The 22,613-nt window shown below is 40.1% G+C and overlaps 3 protein-coding genes across 4 annotated transcripts in view; 1 reads left to right on the forward strand and 2 right to left on the reverse strand.

The window, feature by feature from the left end:
- psmd1 (proteasome 26S subunit, non-ATPase 1) overlaps positions 1 to 19,342 on the reverse strand; it is a 37,092-nt gene extending 17,750 nt beyond the window's left edge. The window contains exons 1-16 of the mRNA XM_031758161.2: positions 19,150 to 19,342; positions 18,512 to 18,555; positions 18,171 to 18,244; positions 17,700 to 17,869; positions 17,327 to 17,535; positions 17,035 to 17,178; positions 15,904 to 16,130; positions 15,524 to 15,584; positions 14,691 to 14,819; positions 14,459 to 14,547; positions 14,274 to 14,352; positions 13,960 to 14,133; positions 13,689 to 13,800; positions 12,680 to 12,876; positions 12,194 to 12,289; positions 11,678 to 11,742 (exon numbers count right to left, since the gene is read on the reverse strand). Of these exons, the coding sequence (XP_031614021.1) occupies positions 11,678 to 11,742; positions 12,194 to 12,289; positions 12,680 to 12,876; positions 13,689 to 13,800; positions 13,960 to 14,133; positions 14,274 to 14,352; positions 14,459 to 14,547; positions 14,691 to 14,819; positions 15,524 to 15,584; positions 15,904 to 16,130; positions 17,035 to 17,178; positions 17,327 to 17,535; positions 17,700 to 17,869; positions 18,171 to 18,244; positions 18,512 to 18,555; positions 19,150 to 19,165 (1,886 nt within the window). The 5' untranslated portion in view covers positions 19,166 to 19,342. The remainder of the gene's footprint in view (positions 1 to 11,677; positions 11,743 to 12,193; positions 12,290 to 12,679; positions 12,877 to 13,688; positions 13,801 to 13,959; positions 14,134 to 14,273; positions 14,353 to 14,458; positions 14,548 to 14,690; positions 14,820 to 15,523; positions 15,585 to 15,903; positions 16,131 to 17,034; positions 17,179 to 17,326; positions 17,536 to 17,699; positions 17,870 to 18,170; positions 18,245 to 18,511; positions 18,556 to 19,149) is intronic.
- Positions 1,433 to 9,646, forward strand: htr2b (5-hydroxytryptamine (serotonin) receptor 2B, G protein-coupled). 2 transcript variants are annotated; one of them, XM_039598872.1, is made up of 5 exons: positions 1,433 to 1,878; positions 2,241 to 2,818; positions 6,587 to 6,787; positions 7,489 to 7,949; positions 8,177 to 8,308. In XM_039598872.1, exons 2-5 carry the CDS (start codon positions 2,542 to 2,544, stop codon positions 8,189 to 8,191), a joined length of 954 nt encoding a protein of 317 aa, XP_039454806.1. In that variant the 5' UTR covers positions 1,433 to 1,878; positions 2,241 to 2,541; the 3' UTR covers positions 8,192 to 8,308. The 2 variants fall into 2 exon arrangements, with proteins under 2 accessions (XP_039454806.1, XP_031614022.1); XM_031758162.2 differs by having other exon boundaries at positions 7,489 to 9,646.
- Positions 19,343 to 19,788: 446 nt separating the features above from the next.
- On the reverse strand, positions 19,789 to 22,113 carry LOC116334678 (uncharacterized protein C2orf72). Its single transcript, XM_031758164.2, has 3 exons — positions 21,231 to 22,113; positions 20,573 to 20,686; positions 19,789 to 20,474 (listed from the first exon to the last, which is right to left on the reverse strand). The coding sequence occupies exons 1-3, from the start codon at positions 21,994 to 21,996 to the stop codon at positions 20,377 to 20,379; spliced, it is 978 nt and encodes a 325-aa protein (XP_031614024.1). The 5' UTR covers positions 21,997 to 22,113; the 3' UTR covers positions 19,789 to 20,376.
- Between the last annotated feature and the right edge of the window lie 500 nt (positions 22,114 to 22,613).

Here is a 22,613-nt window from a genome sequence, read left to right on the forward strand (position 1 = left end):
TTTTTCAGTAAAAGATTACCTTCAGCCACCATCAAAATAGAAGAAGTGAGATGGAGAGAAGAAATCAATATTCAGCATTTGTTTCACATGAAAAGCCTGTGAAGCTGTGACGTCTGGAATTCGACTTAAAGTTCAATATCCTGGTAATGCGTGATGGACTTAAAAACCTCAGGATTAACTCAAAGGAAAGAGATGAGAAAAAAAAAAACGGAGCACCAAGTTTATGACTCCACTCAAAGTCTTTAAACTTGCAGGTGTAGAGCAAAGAAAAAAAACATGTAATTTTTCCGCATGACATGTGACTGGCAGTCATTGATGTGGTCTTGCTGTATGACTGCAGATCACATTCGGTCGCTTCCTGTCTGTTACAGGAAGCAGTTGTAAAATACATGATGAAAAACACCTGGACAATGTTAATTTTAGACATGAGGTCATGTGGCTTTTATAGTTTACGCTAAAAGGTAATCAAAATTCATCCAAAGAGTAAACAAAACAAACACGTGTGAGTATACTGCTATAATAATAAGTGATAAGCAGCTGCCAAGTGTAGACTGTTAACTTGTTAAACTGCTTACAGTGGGAGAAAAAAAAAGTGTCACGTCTAATGGTACATAACGTTTTTTTTCCTTTTATGTTGCAGCAGTTTAAAGTTGGTAAACATGCAGATCCCAAGAAATAAGATTAGTTATCATACTGAAAACATGTTCGGGCAAAAGCAGCTTTTGAAGAGATAGATGCTGCCTCTAATCACAGTGCTACACCTAATGTGATGATTTAAGCATTTAAAAAATTTTAAACTTCTGGGACTGAAGAGATTAAACTTCATTAAAGGATAAGCAAAGTAAAAGAGCAGATTATCTTATGCATGTACTACCACCTTGACAGAAACAAGGAGCATGGATCATCTAAAATATCCAAGGGTACACTCTGAACACCTCACAATAAATAAATCTGCTTTTAAAAGCAAAAAAGCAAAGCAACATCATGACTAGAAAGCAAAAAAATCTAGAGAAAACAAAAATATACAAAAATGGGGGATAATTTCTTAAAATATATATCATCTATAAAACCCCCCCCCAAAAAACAGGTTTCCTAAGATTTTCTCAATGTGAGCTCACTGAGGACAAAAGGCTTTAACAGCTATGTAGTATAAGTAAATTTTTAAGCATGTACCTCTACACAAAAGGTTCCCCCCATACAGTGCTCCTACCTCCCCTCTTCTTCGAGCAGAGGAGTGAACAGAAAGTGACAAATATAAACAGTGGGATGGCGGTGTTGAAGGAAATTACCTCCCAGAACAACTGGCATGTTGCCATCATGAAGACATTCATCTGTTTTGTATAGAGTCTGAGTCACTTGCAAGCAGAAGGGGGAGGGAGGGGACGAGAGAGAGAGAGAGCGAGAGCGTGAGTTGATCGCAGGCTGCGAACGAGAGGCAACGAGTGAGAACGGGAGAGCAGCAGAGGAGCAACAACATCTGAAAGTTTTAAACCTGTGATCGCGGTAGGTGACGCGCGGCGAGACTGGAAGTTCCTCCAACATGTGGAAGCAAATAAATTCCACATCACGGACCGCTTCAGACTAAGACAGATTTAGGATTCGCTGCTGAGGGAGGGCGTTCTCTGTCACATTCTTATATGGGAAGGGAAGAAATTTAAAGATGAGATAGGAGACATTAAAAGAGACTGCTGTCCCACCTTACAAGGTGTGCAAAGAGTGTAATGCACGGGGTGTCAAGCGGCTCTCTTTTCCCAGCTCAGAATACTGTTTTAGTGTTCAAGAGCGCTAAGACATAAAGGTTTGGGAAAAGACTTAAAGAGCTGAAAACACAAAAGGAGAAGGACAAAGAAATGCAGCTAACATTACCTTGGGAAACAGGTAAGAAACTTTTGCAAAACTATCACAATACTAGTTTATTTTTTATTTGAAAATGGGTTTCGACATCATTTAAACCATTGCTTTGCAAGGTATATAAATTCAAAACCCTACACATTCATCTACTAATTTTAATCAAAAAATATAATCTGAAACACCATGTACAAACATCTTCCATCTTTTATTAACCTTTAACTGTATAACAGAATAAATTTTAAAAGCTTTTAAGCCATTACTCTGTTTTCCCAGCTTGGCATTCACATAATTCATGATCTGTCTTTACTCTATTTATTACTTACCATTGCTGTATTTTGTCATTATTCGGGCAAATTGAAGAAAATGACTAATCACTATTCCTTTAACAGACCTATTTCTTCTTTGAAGTGGATGTCAAGAGTGTCAGCTGCCTGGGAAAGTGAGGACCCTGCTCACTTGCGGAACATTGCACTGTGGAGCTACTAATCGTGGTGGGATTATTGCCAGGTTTGGATTTTATAAGAACAAAGATCATCTTAGTTTGGCTTGTACGGGATGCAGGATCTTGTGTGCTGCCCCTGAACTGTCTCAGCCTACCCTTTGTCCTTGCCTGTGGGACCCAGTGACCATGCTGACCGAGTCTCCCAGACCAGAAAGATCAGAGCCCCGACCTACACTCAAGCCCGCTGTATGCTCAGCAGCACCCTGTCTCAGCCAGTCATGGCACAGCTCGAGGCTAACAGCTCACACGCAGGCAAAGTGTCTGAGATTCAGCTGAAATGGGCTGCCTTGCTCATTGTCATGGTCATCATCCCCACCATCGGAGGAAACATCCTGGTCATTCTCGCTGTGTCGCTGGAGAAAAAGCTGCAGAATGCTACCAACTACTTTCTAATGTCACTTGCTGTAGCCGATCTGCTGGTGGGACTCCTAGTGATGCCCATTGCATTGGTCACTGTTCTCTACAGTAAGTTTAGCATGGAGCTTTGGCTTTGACAGCTTCATAGCACATATACTGCATATGCTTTTTTACATTATATGGGTAGTATTAAAGCTGCACAAGTAAAAATCCTAGAAACCCAAGCATAACATTTCTTATTTTTTACATTTATCTTAATAAAGTCACAATATATTTTATTATGCATACAGAATAAACAGTATGCAGTTTAAACCCCAGACGCTCCCCCAGCAAACAACTGCCAACATTACCTCACCCATGTTTAAGGTCTGACTCTGAACAAAGCATCGGAATGATTATATTTCTTCCTTTAATATCCAGAAGAATACTGGAAATTGATGTCCAAACCACCAACAAATATACAAAACAATCTTTTAAAGTGAGTTCAGGAGTGAGCGGAGTGATTTAATGAAGAATGTCCCCCTAATTCACAGCAAACTTGTATTAAACCTTTATTAGGCGTTAATATCTACATAACGACCAGAAGACTTGGGGATAACAGAAGAGGAGAAAAACAATTTGAGAGGCAGTATTAGATCCAATCAAGACAATCTCTAAACAAATTATTCTAGATGAAATATAACAAGAGATAGTGGACGGTGAACAGTCTACGTTCTCTGGCAAAGCTTTGGCGCCAGGTCCAGAGCTTGGACTGAACGACTTGCCTCTGGGACTATTACCAATGGAAAGCCATGTTTCCATTAATTCCATTAATAGTGTTGTGCAAATACAGCTGCACAGGAACTGATTTAGACTTGTATCATCTTTTTTTCTCTTCATACCACAACAAAATACAGAGCTACGGCAAAGCTACGCATTATTCTCCATTAGTTCAATTGAAGGATAATTAGCTGGATTATAATTATGCCTAACACACAAGAGCGCAGATGTGGATGTGTCACACTGAAAGCTGCCCAAGTAAGGTTGCTCAGAGATGCTGCTTAAGCGCTTACCTTAATACAGAAGCTAATTAAAGAAGGGTCTTACAATTAATCTGCCATTGCATCTATTTCTGTAACAAATCTGTGTCTGGAAACATGCTATTTAAATTCTGAATGGATCGCTGGATTGAAAAGGATACCAGCTATAAGGGTTTTACATCACTCTCCACATTAGGAACATATAAAGCCTGTTCATCAGTCTACCAGGAAGCTTAATCCCCTTTCACATTGCTTTAATTGAGCACACTGAGCCCAAAAGTCATCCAGTAAACCCTCCAAAGAAGTTTTAGTCACTGCCAAAGGGGAAATCATCAGTAAAATTAGTATTTTAAACCAGATTTATTTTGGGTTCATTTACCCAAGCATAATAAACATTTTAATTTATCAAACAGCCAGATATAACAACAAAACTCACAGATTTCTGTTCAATAAGCCTATGCAGATTTAGTCCTTTCATATCATTCATTTTTGTATGCGCGCTTCAGTAGACACTGAAAGGCCCATTTTGATCCATGAAAAACCTGGGTATTGAGCTAAAAGCAGCTGGCTTTGAGACATAAAAGAATCAGAAAGGGTATTGATTCCTTTTTTCTTTGTTCAAACCATCACTTAAATACGGGAACCTCTGAAGCAATTTATCTAGGCCAAAAATATTTAGTCCTAAGAACTAGTCCAGTCACATAACTGAGAAAAACACAACCATGATTAAAATGTATTTCTTTAATTTTTCCAGCAGTATTTCTATCTGCTAAAATATTACAAAGGACTGCAAAAACAAAAAACAGACTCCTAAAATATGCTCTCCTTTTGTGAAATACATTTTAAGACCCAGGCAGCTGTCATCCCCTCCTATTTAGAGAGAGATGAAGCACTTAGGTGAACTGGAAGAGGTCATGAGGACACAGACAGAAACAGTGTGTTAGTGTGAAGGATAGCTAACGACGGTGCGGACAGTCATGCTGTGCCAACAACCTTTAGTGAGATAAACAAAGTCACATCGACAAGGTTATAGTACACTGGTACACTAATACCACAAATGTCACCTGATGCTCAATCCAACAAAACTAAATATTTCAGTGAAATCAGTGATACAACTGTAAGGTGGAGCCGATGAGGGAACTTGAGCTTTGCTCAGCTTGAAATAATAAGAAATAATAAAAACACACGTAAGCTGACAGACTAATAAAGCTGTTCGTGTGTTGTGTAAATTAAGACTGCTATCATTGTTAATTAAGGCTAGAGATGTGCTGGTCGGGTGTCCAGAGGTGTTTGCTTTGTAGCCCTGTGCAAATAATGAATGTGGTTGAAGTCCAATGTATCTTTTTAACCTTTATCCCCCTTCTTATAATCTAATAACAGGTGAGGAAGGTGCAGAGAGGCTAAGAGCTAGTCCTTTGAAGTTTGTTAGTTAGTTACATTTCTTTTTCTTTTCAGCTCTATATCATGTCACCATAATTATTAGGCCTTTACCCTTAGCGATCCAATCACCTATAAAAAAATTAGATTTCTCTATTAACCAAAGTGTCTCCAGTCAAATCGCTATAACCTCCTTTTATCTTTGATCATCCGTTCAGAGACTTGCTTGTGGAGTAAAGTAGAAGGGCAGGTAGAGCTGGCTGCAGCTGGCAGAGAAACCTACTTTACTTTGAATTAAAATATATAGGTTTTAAAGACAAGATGATGCAACACACCCTTCCAGAAAATGCTTCTAGTATTCAGCCACTCTTCCACATCTGCTGAGCAGAAGTATACAGACACCTGGAAAATGTAAGAGGTCCTCTTGTTTAAAATATGAGCTATGTGAACAGAAACTCTTGTAAACTTAAAATAAACCAACTTGTAGCCAAAAAAGAAAAGCCTAAGTGAGAAGCCAGCTCTCTACTAACCAATAATGTGGTAATTTAATACATTAGATTTTCTGAATTCCTCTATTCTATATGGTTTTTTTTTATTTAAAGATCTGTGGATATTGTAGCTGTTTGTACTGTGCAATGTGCTATAAACACAAGTAATAACACTTCATCCCTATTTTTTTTTAATAAAAATCCCGCACTCTAGACTCTTAGACACCCACATCTGTTCAAATAGCAGTTTTGTAATCCTTATAAACAAAAACAAAAGAAAAAACACTGCAAATTACTTTGAGGTGCTGACACGAGCCTTGTATAACTACAAACTACAGGAGAGGTCTGCTTTATGCTCCAAGTTTTTATGGGCTGCCACGTGGTGGAACTAGGATGTTTTCAAAGGCAACCATAAAACAAAAAACTATTTAAAAAAAATAAGCTTACAAGGGCAGGATTGCTTTGGTAACATTGTAAAACTAATACAACAAATAAACACTTCCCAAAAGCGGGAATCATTTGTCATTTGGGGGGGAGAGAAGCTTCCACGTCAAACTTAATCAAAACAGAGTACGAGAAAGCAGCGCAGTAAGGAGGCGGAGGAGACGGGCATAACACAGGAAAATTCCAACAACTGTCTTTTACTATGTTAATGGATGACGAGACAAAAGCCAGAACAACTACTTGCCAGTTTTATACCCAGAACTCAAAATAAACACTACTGTTGAGCGCAGTCTCTGCCACATCTACATAAAGAGCTTCGAGCTCCATAAACACTCGGCGAACCCTCCTTTTTCCAGTAAAGTGATTCCTCACAGATAAACAAACAGCAATCATTTGCATGAGTGCTACTTCAAACCCGTTGCCATTGTCTGATATCTACCCTAACGGGCAGAGAGTATGACCGCATTCTTTTTGGCAAGAAAACGAGTTACACCACATGTATATTAAACTATCTGCTAACTCCAATTTCCATCTCATCTTCTCTTTAGACTCTGGATGGCCTCTTCCTGAGTTTCTCTGCCCCATCTGGCTCTTCCTTGATGTGCTTTTTTCTACTGCATCCATCATGCACCTTTGTGCCATTTCACTGGATCGCTACATTGCCATCAAGAAGCCGATTCAACACAGCCAGTACAAATCCAGAGCCAAAGCGTTGGTCAAGATCGCGCTGGTGTGGCTCATATCCATTTGTAAGTATGTCAGTTTCTTTATGCAAATTTTACACAGCTCTACAGCAGTCTTTAAAGTCAAAACTCAAAACATAAAAGCCTCAACGAGACCTGGTTTACACTCAGAAATGCATGCTGGATGACATAAAACAGCAACATATATATAAACAGCACTCATGTGATTTAAAGCCCACTGTGATGGTGGATACATAAATGTGAAGACTAAAAAGGGCCAAAATTCCAAGTTTCAAAATAAAAGGTAAAATCAGCTGCATCTGAAAAACTTAGGTTAAATACATGAAAACAACTTTACAGCATCAGGTCACCATGTTCAGCTCTAGAGTGTAAAATATTTGGCCAAATTCACTGAGGCGTTACAGCTCAGTACTCACACCACTAAGGGAACAGTCACTTGGGCTGTCAGGTGTGGCTTTATTTAAACTTTTAAAGCTTACTGTACACCATGGCTTATTTTGAGGGGGGTGACGGCAAGCCAGGAATGATTAGTTTACTAGATTTTGTAAACACAAAGATGCTGCAATCAGTCTTGCCTTGTTATTGGAGACACATTTCAGTAAAAGCAGCTCTTTCTCTCAAATGAAAAATTACTGCATTTGCAGGAAAAAAACAAAACAAATGCAAGTCAGTAAGCTGTTCATCAAATGAGTGTGGTAATAACAACCAGTGTTTTCCAGTATTTAATGTTGTTGTCGTTTTTCTAGGTATTGCAATTCCAATTCCTATTAGGGGCCTTAAGAACTACCACCTTCCCAACAACATCACCTTCAACAGCAACCACACGTGCCTGCTGAAACCAACCACCTTCTGGGATTTTATCATATTTGGCTCTTTGTCAGCATTCTTCATCCCTTTGACTATCATGATGGTCATCTATCTACTCACTGTCCATGTGTTGCGCAAAAAGGTTTATTTGCTCAGGTCAAAGGTCACTCAGCGTTTTAGCTCTCCGGCGGTGTCCACAGTTTTTCAAAGGGAACAGTCTATGGCTTCAACTGAAGCAGAGCAAATGAATGTGCTGGACAGCAGACTTCCCCGGATGCAGGAAAAGCCAAATGCAGGCACCACGATCGCTCACACGCCATACGAACAGTCCTTTCGCAGGATGTCAACAATGGGCAAGAAGTCCATGCAGACTCTGAGCAATGAGCAGCGTGCCTCCAAGGTACTGGGCATAGTCTTCCTCCTGTTTGTAGTCATGTGGTGCCCTTTCTTTATTACAAATATCACTTCAGTGCTATGCGAAGGGTGTGATCCCAACGTCATTGCCCGGCTCATGGAGATCTTTGTTTGGGTGGGTTATGTGTCATCGGGTATTAACCCGCTGGTCTACACCCTATTCAACAAAACTTTCAGGCAGGCGTTCACACGTTACATCACCTGTAATTACAGCAGCTGTGCCAGTAACCTGTCAGGAGGACATCTGAGGCCATCAACTGCAGAGTGGACTCTAACAAGGATTTCAATCAAATCTTCCATGGCAGAGAACTCTAAGCTATTCATGAAACGGGGAATGAAGAACGGCATTGGAGCTGTGGCCTACCAAAGTCCGCTGAGGTGTCGGCAACCACCTGTACAGTCATCTAGTGGTGTTGTGCTAGACACAATACTTCTGACTGAAAATGAAGATGATAAGCAGGAGGAACATGTTAGCTGTGTATAGACTATGGACACGCAAAGCAAATGAATATAAATCGGAGGAGGGGTTACTTAAAGTGGATAAAATTTATGTTGCAAATTTTAGTTCTTTCAAGACAAAGGCTTGTCACAAACAGATGTTTCTGTCAATTGGATACATTTAATGGCAAAACAACAAACCCCAAACTGTTCATAATTTTCTGTAGCACACACCTAGAGGGCAAAACACCAAAATGCTGGCTAACTCAGAGGATCAGGGCACTAGAGAACTCATTTTTTAATATGTTACAAGCTGCAAATGTTCAGGTCAACGTTCAAAAACACTGATATTTAAAATACTGCATGTTTTTCCATACTAGTAAAATGTACATTGCACAAGCTGCAGTCCATTTGGCAATATTTGCAATATGTAACAAAATCCCCCCAGTGCACTTACACTGCCACCAGCACATACACAAAAAAACAAAACAAAAACAAGAGTAGGGGCAGGTCTATCTATTTTTGATTGAGATGGGTCAATAATGCCACTTTTGGAAGGTGAAACTCATCTGTTAAGCTTATAATAATGTAATATAATGTAGCCATTGGTGTGATTTGGCAGCTGTATTTGTACGGCAGCCTCAGGAGAGGTGTGTTAGTATTTAGTGCCATTATCTTTACTTGCCCAGCAGCTGTAAACAACTGAGCGGCTTGTGAACATTAGCTGGCATTTTGGCTTAATAACCCTGGTGAAAGTAAAGCACATGAAGTCTAAGGAAGGCTTGTTTTGCCCTCCAGGGTTCAAGGTGGTGACCTCACTTAGAAACTAGTAAGTGATCGCTAATGTTTGTTTACATCAGTTACACAAGGATCTATTTTCAACTATGAACACTACATCCACAAAGTTCAGGACATTATGATGACCTTGAAACTCCCTGAATGCAGTATACAGTACATTTCCTATTCTGATGCTTTTTAACTCTTGCTGTCTAAATATGCTGTAAACCATCTACATGCTTATATTTTGTCAAGACAACACAGACAGACATAAACGCCTCGCACTCTTTAAACAATACTTAATGTATTTGCTGGACCTTTGAAAAGCACTCTTGTACGTGTATCGCAGCCTGCTGTTTTGACATGTTAAAAAGATTTCCACTTAAAAAGACTGTACATAGAAAATGTTCACTTTAAATGGAAATCTACATGTGTTTAATAAAATATTTCCTGTGTTCCTGATAAAAAGGCCAAATTCTAATCATCTGTGTGTTATACTGTTGATCTCCACATTTATATGTTACTGAAATGTAAGAAAAAATGGCCTCTATCATAAATAAGGGCTGGGCAAAACAAAACACAGCATAACAGCCATAGTAAGACAAACAAAACAAAACAACAGAGTTTGGCAATAAACCCACTGCTATTTACACTAAAAAAGAAAAATACGAATACTGTAACAACAGCATATTTAAGGAGCAATTCCTGATTTCTCTGTTTAAAAATATCCAAGAAAATAGCAAAATTCAACTAAACTAAAATCCTAATTAGTTATATTTCTGTATAGACTGTGTCACTGTTAAACAAAAGACAAACAAACAAACTGGAACTCTGCTGATTTAGTATGAAAAAGCTGAAATGTAAGGCATTCAAACTTGGCTCTTCTTGTGAGGCGGAGTGCATGCAGTTATTCTTAAGCCATTAGGGTGGGAAATCAGAGAAGAGCAGGCAAACTAAATAGCTCTGGTTCACAAGTCTTTCTAAACACAGAGAAAATTTACACAAGGTTTATGTAGCGGCCGATTGATCACAGGATATCACATGGCCTTTTTGGGCTTAAAAATGCACACCCTGATGTTTGTGAAGTGGCCAGGCGGTCTGTTTAGCACGAGCCCTGCTCTATGGTGGGTAAACACTGATGTTAGTGGGATAAATGCCTGTAAATAACTGGAGAAGACAGTTAGAGTGATAAGGAACTCAGTGGTGTCATTGTCTGACAGAGGAAGATTATTCATGAAGACCAGTAACTACTACTAAACTAAATTTTGACAACTTATTACCACAAAATATAAAAAACATAAAGGTCAGCCAGGAAAACTAAAGCAAAAAAGAAAGAAAATCAAACTGTTTCTGTGTCGGTAGTGATGTTGTGAATAACAAGAACCAAACTGGTCAAAGCCAACTAAGCTCCAGGAAATCTGCATGGAAATGACATTCACTGGTTTCATTCATTTGCCAGGTGCTACATTAACTCGTTTGTGTTAGCCAATCAACCAACAACACTTCACTTCACAAGTTAAAATCCCAAGCAAGCTAACTGTAGTAAAGCTAAATAAAACTCTCACAAGTAACCAAGAGATCAGCTGCTTGTAATGATGAAAAACTGGTAAACTCCCTGTTCTCCTTCTAGTTTGTGGGGGCCACCAGAGCATCCACAGGTGCCACAGGTATCGGCTTTATAAAGTTACTGTGGCAGCTAACGCTATTAACTTTAATACGGATGGCTGGGGTTGTGCCATTTTCTTCTGCTGTAAGGATTCTGCAAGTCTTTTTTTTTAAGGTAATAATGTTTATTTATTAATTTACATATAACAAGAATCTAAAATCATACTGAGTTTCTACTATAATGCACGTGCCTCTTTGTGGAGGTTGTCGCCTCTGTCAGTGCGCCCCAGGGTGGCTGTGGCTACAACGTAGCTTGCCATCACCAGTGTGTGAATGTGTGCGTGAATGGGTGGATGACTGGATGTGTAAAGCGCTTTGGGGTCCTTAGGGACTAGTAAAGCGCTATACAAATACAGGCCATTTACCAGGCCATTTGTGGAGGTTGTTGTTCGTGTGCCAGCTGCATTTAAGATAGACAGCCAGTTAGCGGCAGATATGACACACACTGAAATCAACAACCATAAACCATCTAGCTTTAATTCTACCTCCCCTCAGCAAACAAAGATAACTGTGCAACTGTTTAAAATAAACGGACGGACAGCAAACTGAACACTGGTTGGTTTTCATTATAACTTTTTTAAACTCTTCAAAAGATTAACATAAAGAAGCACCATTTGTAATAACAATGATATTTAGAAAACCCTTCAGAATACCTTCCTTTTACCAGATGCATGATTTGGTCTGCTCAAATAAGTACGTCTTTGTTCAAAAGTTGTGTTTTGCATAAAACTGGAATTTTGGCACAAGTATTGAGGTTTTAAAGAGAAAGGCCTTTGGTGCATGTGGAAAAAACCAAAACAGTGTGCATAGTTTAAGGAATGGGGTCTGGCTTACCTGAACAAGATGAAGCCAATGGACTCAACAGCAGCCCGTCTGACATCATCATTCACATCACTCACCTTAATAGACAAAAGAAAGGCAGTCAATTAAACGGGACTTGATTTAATCTTAAAAATGCACATCCCTTACAACTCAGAGTAAAAGAAATATGCTCTACTATGAAGCTGTCTAATAGATTTAGTTAGCACCAAGTGCCACCTACAGGACAAAAGTAGTTCACACCTCTGCAGTGATTTCTGTTAGCAAAGTTAGTTTTGCAAGATCATCCCTGAAATAATACAGTGCTTTAAATAACTGGCACTAGTTTAATAACATCAGCTACTAAAGCTTTGAAAACAAAAAGACAGATTAAGGGAGAAAATAAACAATCATACTTTTGACAATATTATGACTAGCAGCTATTATGAGGCCGGCCATTAGTGGATCTTCCATCCGCTTCAGTGCCATCATTATAAACCTGCACTCCCTTCAGTGACAGTGTTGTAAAGAAGGAAAAAAGGAAGCACTCACAGCGACATGTAGCAGGCGTCGGATGGCCTTGTTGTTCCCAGACCCACAGTATGCCATTGCCACAGTGTACATACCAGAGCGCCGCAGGATGGGGTCCTACCGACAGTGAAAGAAAGCAGAGCTTTAAGACCGTGTCTGGATACACAACTAAGATCAACATAATTTGAGTAATTTCCCACATCTAGATCTTGGCACAAAGTACAGAGGAAGAGTCTCACATATGATGGGAAATACACACAACCTGAGGTTCAGTAAGTGCAGACGAGATTTGATACATCAAATATCGGCACAGTGAATTGTGAGCTTTACAGAGAGTAGTGACCTTTATGAAACAGACAGATTCTTTCCATGAAAGAATCAAACTTCTATTATTTTCTACATATTGGTAAGTTGAGCCTATGTCAAAGACTATCATCACTTTTTTTTGACAGAAGTTTCAACCTGATGGTGTACATAATTTGATTTTTGAGTGTTTTTCAGTCATACCTTGTCTCTACAGAGGCTTTCAATGAGGGCATCAGCCTCCTCCATACGTCCATACATGACCATGGCAATTCCTACTGCCAGGCCACGCAAGATCTTCTCGTGCTGCGTCTCCTGAGCGTAGCCCACCATGTCCTCGATCGCCTGAGCCGACTTGGAGCCCAGCATGACGAGACCAAGAGCCAACCCTGCAGCTTCACCTGGGAGGTCACAGGAGCAGAAAAAAACAAAACAAAACAGTTGGACATCTATAATGGAATTTCTTTTATTTGATGTATTGGTCATAATTTTTTAGTCATGTCACTTTTGGGTCATTTCAATGGTACATATGTGGAAGAGCATTCAGCTCTAACTTTAACACACAGCTAGGCCTCTGAGAAAGGGGGTGACACCCAGTGGGAGAAATTCCACAGGTGTGAAGCCTTTTGTTCTGTTTTTTTTAGGATGGGGGAAGAAACAAGGGGCAATCACTGTAAGAGGAGTTAAGGTTGTAAAAAATCTCCCCCCTTCTGGAGAGGGTTAAGAGTCTGGACAACAGCTGTGAAAGTACTTTTGTCTGACTGTATGTAAACCAGGGCTGTGCTGTTCATCGGTAGAGAGACTGCTGTCAGTGCCACGCGATGGCAGATCTCTCCAAGCATGCTTGTGTTTATTGTTAAAAGTTGTTAGCCTACTGCTCACTGTGTTTGTAGGCTTTGTTAATTAAATTTCCATAACACATCACACAGGATTAAAAACAAACAAACAAACAACCCCCCCCCTTTTTTTTTGTCCACATACAATTAAAAAACAACAACAACAAACAAACACATATTTTATACATTTGAAAGTTCTACACTACTCTAATAAGGGATGTAGCAGAGATGCTCAAAACAAACCAAACACAATTAAATAACAAATAATTCTTTGTCATATTTGTAGAAACATTATTAGTAAGCAGAATAGCAAAAAGCAAACTGGAAAGCCCCCCATTTAAATTCTAAAAGCCCCTTTACTGACAGGGCCTACATACCAGTGACAGCATCATCCTGGTAGAGGTTCGACTTGAGCAGATCGTAAACATCCTGCCTAGCCGTGCCCAATGCAGCCAAGCCCAGACCAAGAGCACCACCATGACGGACAATCTGTGACCATGGAACAGAAAGCACACCATCGATGAGAGCATAAAACTGACACAGAGACTTAAACTAGCTCCTGCTCTCTAAAAAGCTTTAGCTGGGGCACAATTGTAACATTTACAGGGCATTTGACAACCAAGCATGAAACCAAACCTAAAAACTCACATCATTGCTGGCGTTCTTGAGTTGACTGAGCAGGTAGTCAATGATGTCCCCGCCATGGTTGGCATGAATGAGGCCCAGGGCATACAGCCCGCCTCCTTCCTGGTAGGCAGAGCCAGGGGAGGTATCTTTGGGCAAGTAGGTGGCCATTAACTGGAGCGCCTCTTTTTCATGACCCTGAAAGAAAGCATTTTCAACATTTTGAACAATGGAAACACTTTAATCTTTGTCTAAAACATTCTGAGCAGGCAGTAAGACTAGAAAAGCATAACATTTCTGGTTTTCTTAGTATTACCATCATTGTGCCAGAACTCTACCTTGTGGATGACACCCAGACTTGCTGTCGCTGTGAATTTTGCCCAGTTTGTTGCTCTTGCCAGCCATTCTAAGTTTTCTCTACAAGAACAAAAAACACTTGGGTTATAGTCACTTGAAGACGACACATTTATCAATTTCCCTCTGTAATCTTTTCAGTGTTTTATCATCCTGCCAGCACAGTTACCTGAGGAACTGGTCACTTGTGGTCCCCGTGTGCATGAAGGAGTTGGCTATAACCGTAGCTGTGTGGCACACTGAATTTCGAACCGCGTCCTGGAGTAAAAGGAGGCACAAAAATCGGGGAATTTCAGGAAGTGGTCGCTATGGCACATTAAGTGACCTCAAGCAAAATGCAGTTCATTTGGTTGTAAACAATCTTATTCAAAACTACACATTACACTGGTAGCGAACGTTACCTTTGTGTTTTTCAGAATCATTAGATCTGTATTGTTATTTCGGATTAAGAATTGTAGGTGAAGCTCAATGGCCATCTCCCCACTCAGGATCTTGATCATCTTTGCATTCTGGTCTTTGGACTCATCTTTCTGTAAAAAGACAGAAGGACAATGTGATACTGCTGCTGCTGAGGATACAACCAAGCTGCTCTTTTTAGTTACTGCACTACAAAGCATTGTTATCCACTTAGGCTATATTAGAGGCAACAAATCAGAGTGTATTTATTTAAAAACACCCCCCCCCCGGCAAAAAAAAAACTACTGTCCAATTAATTTTCTTCTTTCTACTTTCAACTTTAAGTTAAAGTTTTATATTCATTCTTCCCTCCCAGCATTCAATAACACTATCAAGACTCCAGCTAAAGGCCACACTGAGTTAGTATTAATATTTAGTAAGGTAGTACTGATGATGCGCAATCTGCATTTTTTTCTTTGAACTTTTCTTCTCGACTTTGAATGCTTAACTAGACTACACTGCTATATATATACTTGGCAAACAGGATTCTGACTCTGATGAACTCCTTTTAACTTGCAGTATATTTTAGAATTCCTCATCATGTTTCAGGATTACTTTTTGTTATTCCTGTGAGAACTGTGTGGCCCTAGACTTTTCCAGCTGATGCCAACGCAACCAGTTTTATGTGCATGTATACAAACTGCTTAGCGTGACTGTGATTGTTAGCCTTGATCAGATGACTAAGCTGTACTGGTTATGGTGAACATGCTTTGTAGTGCAGGCTCCAGTTATTAAAGATATACTGCAGTTAAACCCCCCAAAAATCCAAACTGCTAACCGTTTCTGCAGGCTTTCCAGCAGGGGAGCTGCCAGCTTTGTCATCGGTCTCCATTGCATCACTATAAAACATACAAGAGACAACAAGTTTCAGTCTGTAAGATGTGTGTGTATTAGACTCAATTCAGACTCAATCTTTTGTATTCCTTTACTTTAGTTTGGTTCATTTCAGAAGGTTTAAGATGCCCACCAGAAACTTAGTAGGCTTTATTCTCACTGACAAAGGGTGAAAAGCTTTTCCCACCATACAGCATTTTACAAGTACTCTTCAGCAGAGGAATGCCTTAAATCAGAGCCACTATCTCTGAAAAAGCCTAAGACCCTGTAAACATGAACCGAGACAAAGTGCTTCAGAATTAGTCACTCTTTGTCCCTGCCTACCTCTCTTTGTCTGGCGTGGGCACAGTGCCTGTATTTGTGGAACCAGGGACTGCAGGAATAGGTGTCCCAACGGTACGCAGGTTCTGAATGACAGAGGACAGAAACTGCTGGCTGGCACTCTCATAGAGGTCAAAACAGATTTGGTAGGCCATTAGCAGGTTGTCCTCCTTCACCAGCTTCTCCAGGATATCACTCACAGCCTGCGGGTCATCCAGGAATATCAGGCACTGGCATGGGGAGAGAGAGATAAGTGGAGGGGGATGTTAGTTTGAAATAGTTTTGGAAAATCTATGAAATTAAAGCTGTACATGTGATCAACATATAGCAGTACTGTCAACTATTTTAAAAATCACACAAATAACTCTCAGCATGACTCAGGGCAGATGTTGGTTTGGTTGATTGATCGTTAGAGATTCTTATCTAACAAAAAAATACCTGCTATAATGCGTGCCTTAAAGTGAACTCTTTTGAATCATGAGGATTGTGATTACATATAAATTTTGATTTTATCATTTGGAGTTTTCATTTCTCATAACATCATTTTAGTGGCTTTCAGCAGCCTTCTCCAGAGACATTAAACCTAACAATAACTTGGCGATCTTGGATGCTCCGTAGAAACCCTTGGGTTTTCACCTGGCATCCAGATTCATCTGTATCAAGGAATTGTGCTTGCCAAGAAACGTATAAATTGGAATACCTCTTCTACGAAACTAGATTAAGGATGTTATCTTCTCTACAACTGGAAGAATCATGCATGTGTAAACCAGATATTCAGGGGAGATTTAATAGGAGATGAGGGCCTTTTCTTCAATAATACCATATTATCTCTTACAAGCTGTGATCTTTACTTTTTTCTCGGCCCCATTAGATGCAAAAATGTTTTTTATATATTTTTGTTATATTCTTGACAGGTTTTCTTCATGTTTGAGAACTTCGAGAGTCGCACTGTCTTCAATTCCCTCTGTACGTTTTCGTGCCTGAAAGCCTTTTATTTCTTTTCTGTGTTTGTGTATGCTGTCGCAAACAACAAATCAATGAATAAAAGATTGGAGGGGGGGAAAAAAAGAAGTGAAATCACGATCACCCGCGCCAGTTTCCTTGGCTAGGGTGTTAGAACAATCCATTTGTTACCTGACAGACATTGATGAAATCGGGTTTTTCCAGGTTCATGTAGAGTTTGACCAGCACCCTCAGCACGTCGTTACGGAACTTCTTGTTCTGCATCAGGGACATGCACACCTTCAAGCTGTAGGCAAGGAGGCCACTCACATCATTCTGGAAGGGAAGTGAAAAGAAAAAAAAATTCTTAAGATGAAACATTAATAACCTTGAACAATCGACAGCAGTAACCAAAGTGTAAATCTTATTAAAACTTGTTATAAAGATCCAAAATAATCTCAAGTTAGCAGAGAACTGCACTGACTGATTCTAAGATGGTTTTCTCAAACATGTCCAGACGTCTTGTTTCCAGGGCGATGCCAATGGCCTGTTTATACTTGTGATCGTCTAGGCAACGCAGGAACATTTTGTTGACAATGCCCTCGAGACGGGGGTCTATGGTTTTCTTCTCTTCGCCCTCTGGGAGCTCAGTATTCTCCACCCGCAGCTTGGTGTAATGGTCGATGCATTTGGCTGCATCCGAATAACAAACAAAGATAACAAGTTATGTAGGTTAATATATTTATTTCATACATACTTTTCATTAGAAAGCAATGGAGGATAAACCTTAAGTCTAACATTACATTTTTGCTTTACTTTGCACTGGTAAGAAGAGAAGAAGAAGCCCCCCCACTCACCAATGATGGTCTCCACATATTCTGAGTCATCTGTGACACTGAAAAGATCTCCCGCACCAAGAGCATAATTTAGAGACTCTTCAAAGGCTCCAAGATGGTAGAAAACCTTGGAGGCCACCAAGGCTGCAAATTCTCTACTCCGGAAAGACTCATCCTCATATAGGACTTCACTGTGAGGAGACAACAACTAGTTACATAAAACAAAACTGGCAGGAGCCATTTTTCTAATCACCATTGAGTGTAAATTGTAGATCAGATCAGAGATGATCAAAATCATTCAGTTTTGCATTTGTTACTGGACTATGAGGGAGCTTTGAGGGAGAGTAAATACTGTTGTCAGTGTATCAACAACAGTGTACAGGGAGAGTCAGTTAAATCTTTAACCCCATAGAAATAAACTATGAGCTTAAGTTCCTGCTGACTTATGTTACAGTACTGTAATAACTACAATATAAGCTCTTCGCTACTTACATCTTATCCACGGATCCTGAAATCTCAGCCCAAAAGTCATTCACAATGGCATCTAGCTTGTGCAGAGCAAACTCCTGCAAGAAAAACAGACGTGTTGTTTAAATATTCATCTTTTTATTCACTTTTATGTAATACTGCATACTCCAAATGAGTTTACATTTATGTCACGTAGAGAAATAAAACACTGAGATCTCTAAGCAAAACTTGATGGGTCACACTGACAATTTACAAAAGTCAAGAGACTTTATCTCTGCCACTGTATCTCTTGTGGTGAGATAACAAGACATTAAAATCTCTCGTTACCCGAATATTCAATCGACTACCCTACAGCCAACTCTTACCTTAAGCTGGGGCTCATCCTCATCAAGGAGAGAAATAATTCCAGCTAGAAAACAAAAGAAATTATGAAATGGATGTTTACTTCATAAAATCCAAATACTTTTCTGTTCATCCAACGGTCATTTCAAATATTAAATACATTTGCAAATCAAAGACAAGAACTTTTAAGAATACATTAGATTACAATACAGCCTGAGGAGATACAGAAGCCTAAAATATTGTTTTCTATTGAGGATAAAATATAATGTCAGCCCAAAATCCGGCAATTTGAAGATTGTTTTTAGCAATACCACGATGACAGCAGCATTTAGGATGTATTCAAACACATAACGTCCTCGGAAATTACGTCTCAGATGAAAGCAAAAATGAACATGTTTATCTATAACGATCCATGCTGACTGCTAACGTTGCCATTACTGTAATTTATTTCCACTTCCTCCATTTAAACAGTCTTGCAGTGATTAAAACCGTTTCGGAAGCACGGGAAAATCCACAATGAAATGTGTTTCTCCTTACTATAACTACTTTAGTGGTTTTATATGTGATCAACGGTCTATGGTGGGCTGCCAAGTATTAGCCGTGTGACTCAGCTAAATCAATGGCAACGGCTAACAAAATAAAGCTACCTTCAACTACTTACCGGCAGATGTTATCATGATTGGCTCTTCGGTCCCTCCTCGGCCCCGCTTATCCTAGTTTGACGGCGAAATTTCGTGTGATTTGCGGGAAGTTAAAGAAAAGATTTGCAATATTTGGATATGTTTAACCACCGAACTGAACGCAGCCGCTGCTAACTTCTTTTTGTTCAACACCGCAAGTCCCTGTCTGAAGGACCCTCGGGTTGGCCGGCTTTTACTATGCCTGATTAAAAACGTAAAAAAATGTATAAGATTCATGCTGGACTCATCAGTTGGACCAACATATACCAGTTTTATAACTAATTAGCATAAATATAACATAAATAATATTTGAAAAAATGTGGGGAATTTCTAATTGTAGTTGAATGTATCCGATTTTTACACTGGCACCTCAAATAGCGACCTGCCAGCCCAGCAGCTCTTCTACCTTTCTGTCAAGACAAGGCAAGTCGCTTACAAACAGCAAATAAGCACATCTGGCAATTAAATTGAGGTCGAGGAAGCCAAGGGCGGCGTGTTTTTCATGCAAAGTGATATGACAATACAGCTTTCAATGACTACTAGTTGTCACCCACGCAGTTTTTACTTTATTGAAAGAATAGTCAAGGAGTATGTGTTTTAAAACAAAGCTGAACACTCAGGCAAGTCCAATGACGTTTATTTAAAGGGATGAATAAGTCAGTAGGCTACATAAATACAAGTGACATAAATCCTGTTACAAATATTGGTGGTCCTAAAAGTTGTCTCTAAGACACAAAATCCTAATGAAAATGAAAAATAAATTCTTAAGTAAAACACCCAGGATCCCTGTGATCCAATTAATACAGTTTTCCGGAAAATTAGTGCAGTTTTTCTTGGCGAGAACGTGACCTGGATTCAGGTAAACTGTGTGAGATTTCACATTTTAAGGCTTTTATCATGTCAGTTGATTTTGTTCTTTAATTCCCTGTATTTGACATACAGAAGTCCCCTGACAAACAGTGAGCCAGTAATCAAGTCCTGTATCATTTTATAAGAGTACTTATGCTGTAAGCCGTCTAATGCTTTCTCAACACGTAACAAACTAATGCATGTTTCCAACCTGACAGTCTTTGGGTGGCTTTGACATGACAAGAAACATGCTGGCTCATAAGAAATGGGTCCCTGAGCATCACAAAGAAAAATTGTAACACTAGCAAAGCACTGAGACCGGCTTATCTTTTCACAGTCTAAAAAGCACACAGGTTACATTAGCCGTCTCCTCCAGATGGTTCTCCATTCAGAGTTGGTCCAGTAGACAAGGCACGGGTTTTCAGAGGGATGCCCTCTTCTGCACTTTCAGCGTCACCTGAAAAAAGACAACTTGTGAACTTGCAGTGAAAATAAGTGACTGCAGGACTGTGGTGCAGTTCAGGCATTTCTCTGCTGAAGTTACTTTGCAGCTACCTCTTTGCCCGCTGCTTGATGATTTGCTGTTTGGACCTCGGTCTTCTCTTCTCCAGTGGCTGAACCAACGTTGCAATGGCCAGAAAACTGGGTTCCCTTCACCCCTAGTATTATCTGAAAGGCGATAATAAGCGTTTAACAATGTGGCAGCTTTTCTAAGGGGGTGACCGTTTTGTGAATGCTCTCATTGTTCCCTGGCCTTTGCAGCCATGCCTGGGAAGAAAAATGTGTGCAGTGTGGTCTTGTGAGTGTCATGAAGTGGCCTACACAACAGAGTGAGCTCTCTCATTAAAGTACATTAAAGTATGTCCTTTATGGACTTGAATTGAAGTAGTGCTCTTTGGTGAGCATACAACAATCATATTATGAGTAGTGGAGGCTTCAGTATAATAGTTAACATATTATATCTTGGACAAATTATGCTGCTTGCCTCTTGGTGATCTAATATGCTGTACATTGTACAATTTTCCTATACTGGCCTGGTTAAATGTGCCAAGGTTCAAACTTCATGTTTACAAGCATGTGTCCTGCTGACATGGGTGTGTGCGGCTGTGGCAGATGGTCACACTAAAACATGTTTGTTTGTTTTTTTTCCCCAACACGGCATGAAATAAATAGGCTTTTCTGAGGTTTTGCTACAAGTGGAATGTGTGTACACCTGCTGCTTGAGATGAATGTATAACTCTGCAGACGTTTTTCTTGATGCTGAGCATTCGGGTGTCTGTTTTCGGGATGAAGCAGCCGACCCATATCGCCTCTGATGCATGTTTGTGGAACACCGAGCGGATCAGACGCTCCAGAAGCTGGGCGCACCGGCGCGTCTCGGCGTTCTCGTCGGTTGTGCGGATTAATCCAATCAGAGCTGGCCGAGCGATTGTAGCGCGTTTCGTGCGTGCCTTTACATCCTTGAGGATCTCTTTTAAGCACACCTCGTTTGGAACTCGGCCGATGAAAGTCTGTCTGAAGATGAATATGATGACAGGGGAGTCTATCGCTCGCTTCAGGCTGTGGATGTTCGCCCTCCTCGTTGCTGTCCTCTGAGCATTGCTACTACCCGCTGGTCGTCTCTTTTTCTCTCTGTCCTCTCCCAATTCCAAGTCCTTGGGCCTCGCTTTTAGAGAATTTTCATTGCCCTTTCCAGTCTCCGCCTCGCTGGAAACGTGGTTTGTACTTGCTTTACCGCCATGATCGCTTGCCGGACTTGACTGGGGGCCACCATGGCCGTTTGCCACCAGGCTGCCGTTGTGAAACATGTCGCGTACGAACTCCTGCAATATTTCGGCGTCATCCCCGTCCAAATCTTTACTTCTGCAGACATCACTCACCAAATAAAGCCTCTCTCTACCTCCAATTTTCGCTATAGTGTTCTGGAACTGCCTCTCCTCGTCCGGTAGCGTGTCCTTCAGTGACTCCTCGTCCGCCATCCTTGCGCAATTTAAGCTGCGCCGATCTGTTTTATTTACATGAATCGTAAATCCATTGCCGGAGAGTGAACCGGTGAAACTTGCTCACGGTCATCAGCGGGAAGGGTGTGTGTGTGTGTGTGTGAAGAGGAGGAGGAGGGTGGGTGGGATCTATTCGCATTTGTATTGGCTGATCCTTTTAGTGGGCGTGGCTAAACGTCAATAACCAAACAACAGTGGCTTGATAATGAAGTTAATCTTTAATGGATAACTAGACAGAAATACATATTGGAAATACATTACTACCAATTATCCAAGAATATCATTTAACAGCAGTCAGAGGGGCTCAAAGGGGAAAAATAGTTCAGTTTTTTTTTCTTCTAAGAATTCCTTATAAGTATTTAAAGGTTGTGGGGTAAATGGTGGATATTTAAACCTCAGGGTGTAGACTTCACTTTCTTTATTCCCACTATTCGCATGGAAAACAGTCCCGACTTCTCTCCAGAGTCATAGATTCTTATCTAAGTGGAAAAAAAGAAATGACAGAGAGCACAAAAGTTTATTTGTCTGACCCACTTTTGTTAAAATAGCACGTCTGGAAGTATTTGACTTCATTATGAGATCAAAAAATGACTTTC

Source organism: Oreochromis aureus, linkage group 15, assembly GCF_013358895.1.
Source record: "Oreochromis aureus strain Israel breed Guangdong linkage group 15, ZZ_aureus, whole genome shotgun sequence".
Lineage (NCBI taxonomy): Eukaryota > Metazoa > Chordata > Actinopteri > Cichliformes > Cichlidae > Oreochromis > Oreochromis aureus.

Coding starts and splice junctions, on each gene's coding strand:
- htr2b (XM_031758162.2), top strand. CDS start 2,542: ATGCTCAGCAGCACCCTGTCTCAGCCAGTCATGGCACAGCTCGAGGCT. Junction 2,819..6,586: donor ATTGGTCACTGTTCTCTACA/GTAAGTTTAGCA, acceptor TCTTCTCTTTAG/ACTCTGGATGGCCTCTTCCT. Junction 6,788..7,488: donor GGTGTGGCTCATATCCATTT/GTAAGTATGTCA, acceptor TCGTTTTTCTAG/GTATTGCAATTCCAATTCCT.
- LOC116334678 (XM_031758164.2), bottom strand. CDS start 21,996: ATGGCGGACGAGGAGTCACTGAAGGACACGCTACCGGACGAGGAGAGG. Junction 20,687..21,230: donor ACATTCATCTCAAGCAGCAG/GTGTACACACAT, acceptor ATCGCCTTTCAG/ATAATACTAGGGGTGAAGGG. Junction 20,475..20,572: donor ATCAAGCAGCGGGCAAAGAG/GTAGCTGCAAAG, acceptor GTCTTTTTTCAG/GTGACGCTGAAAGTGCAGAA.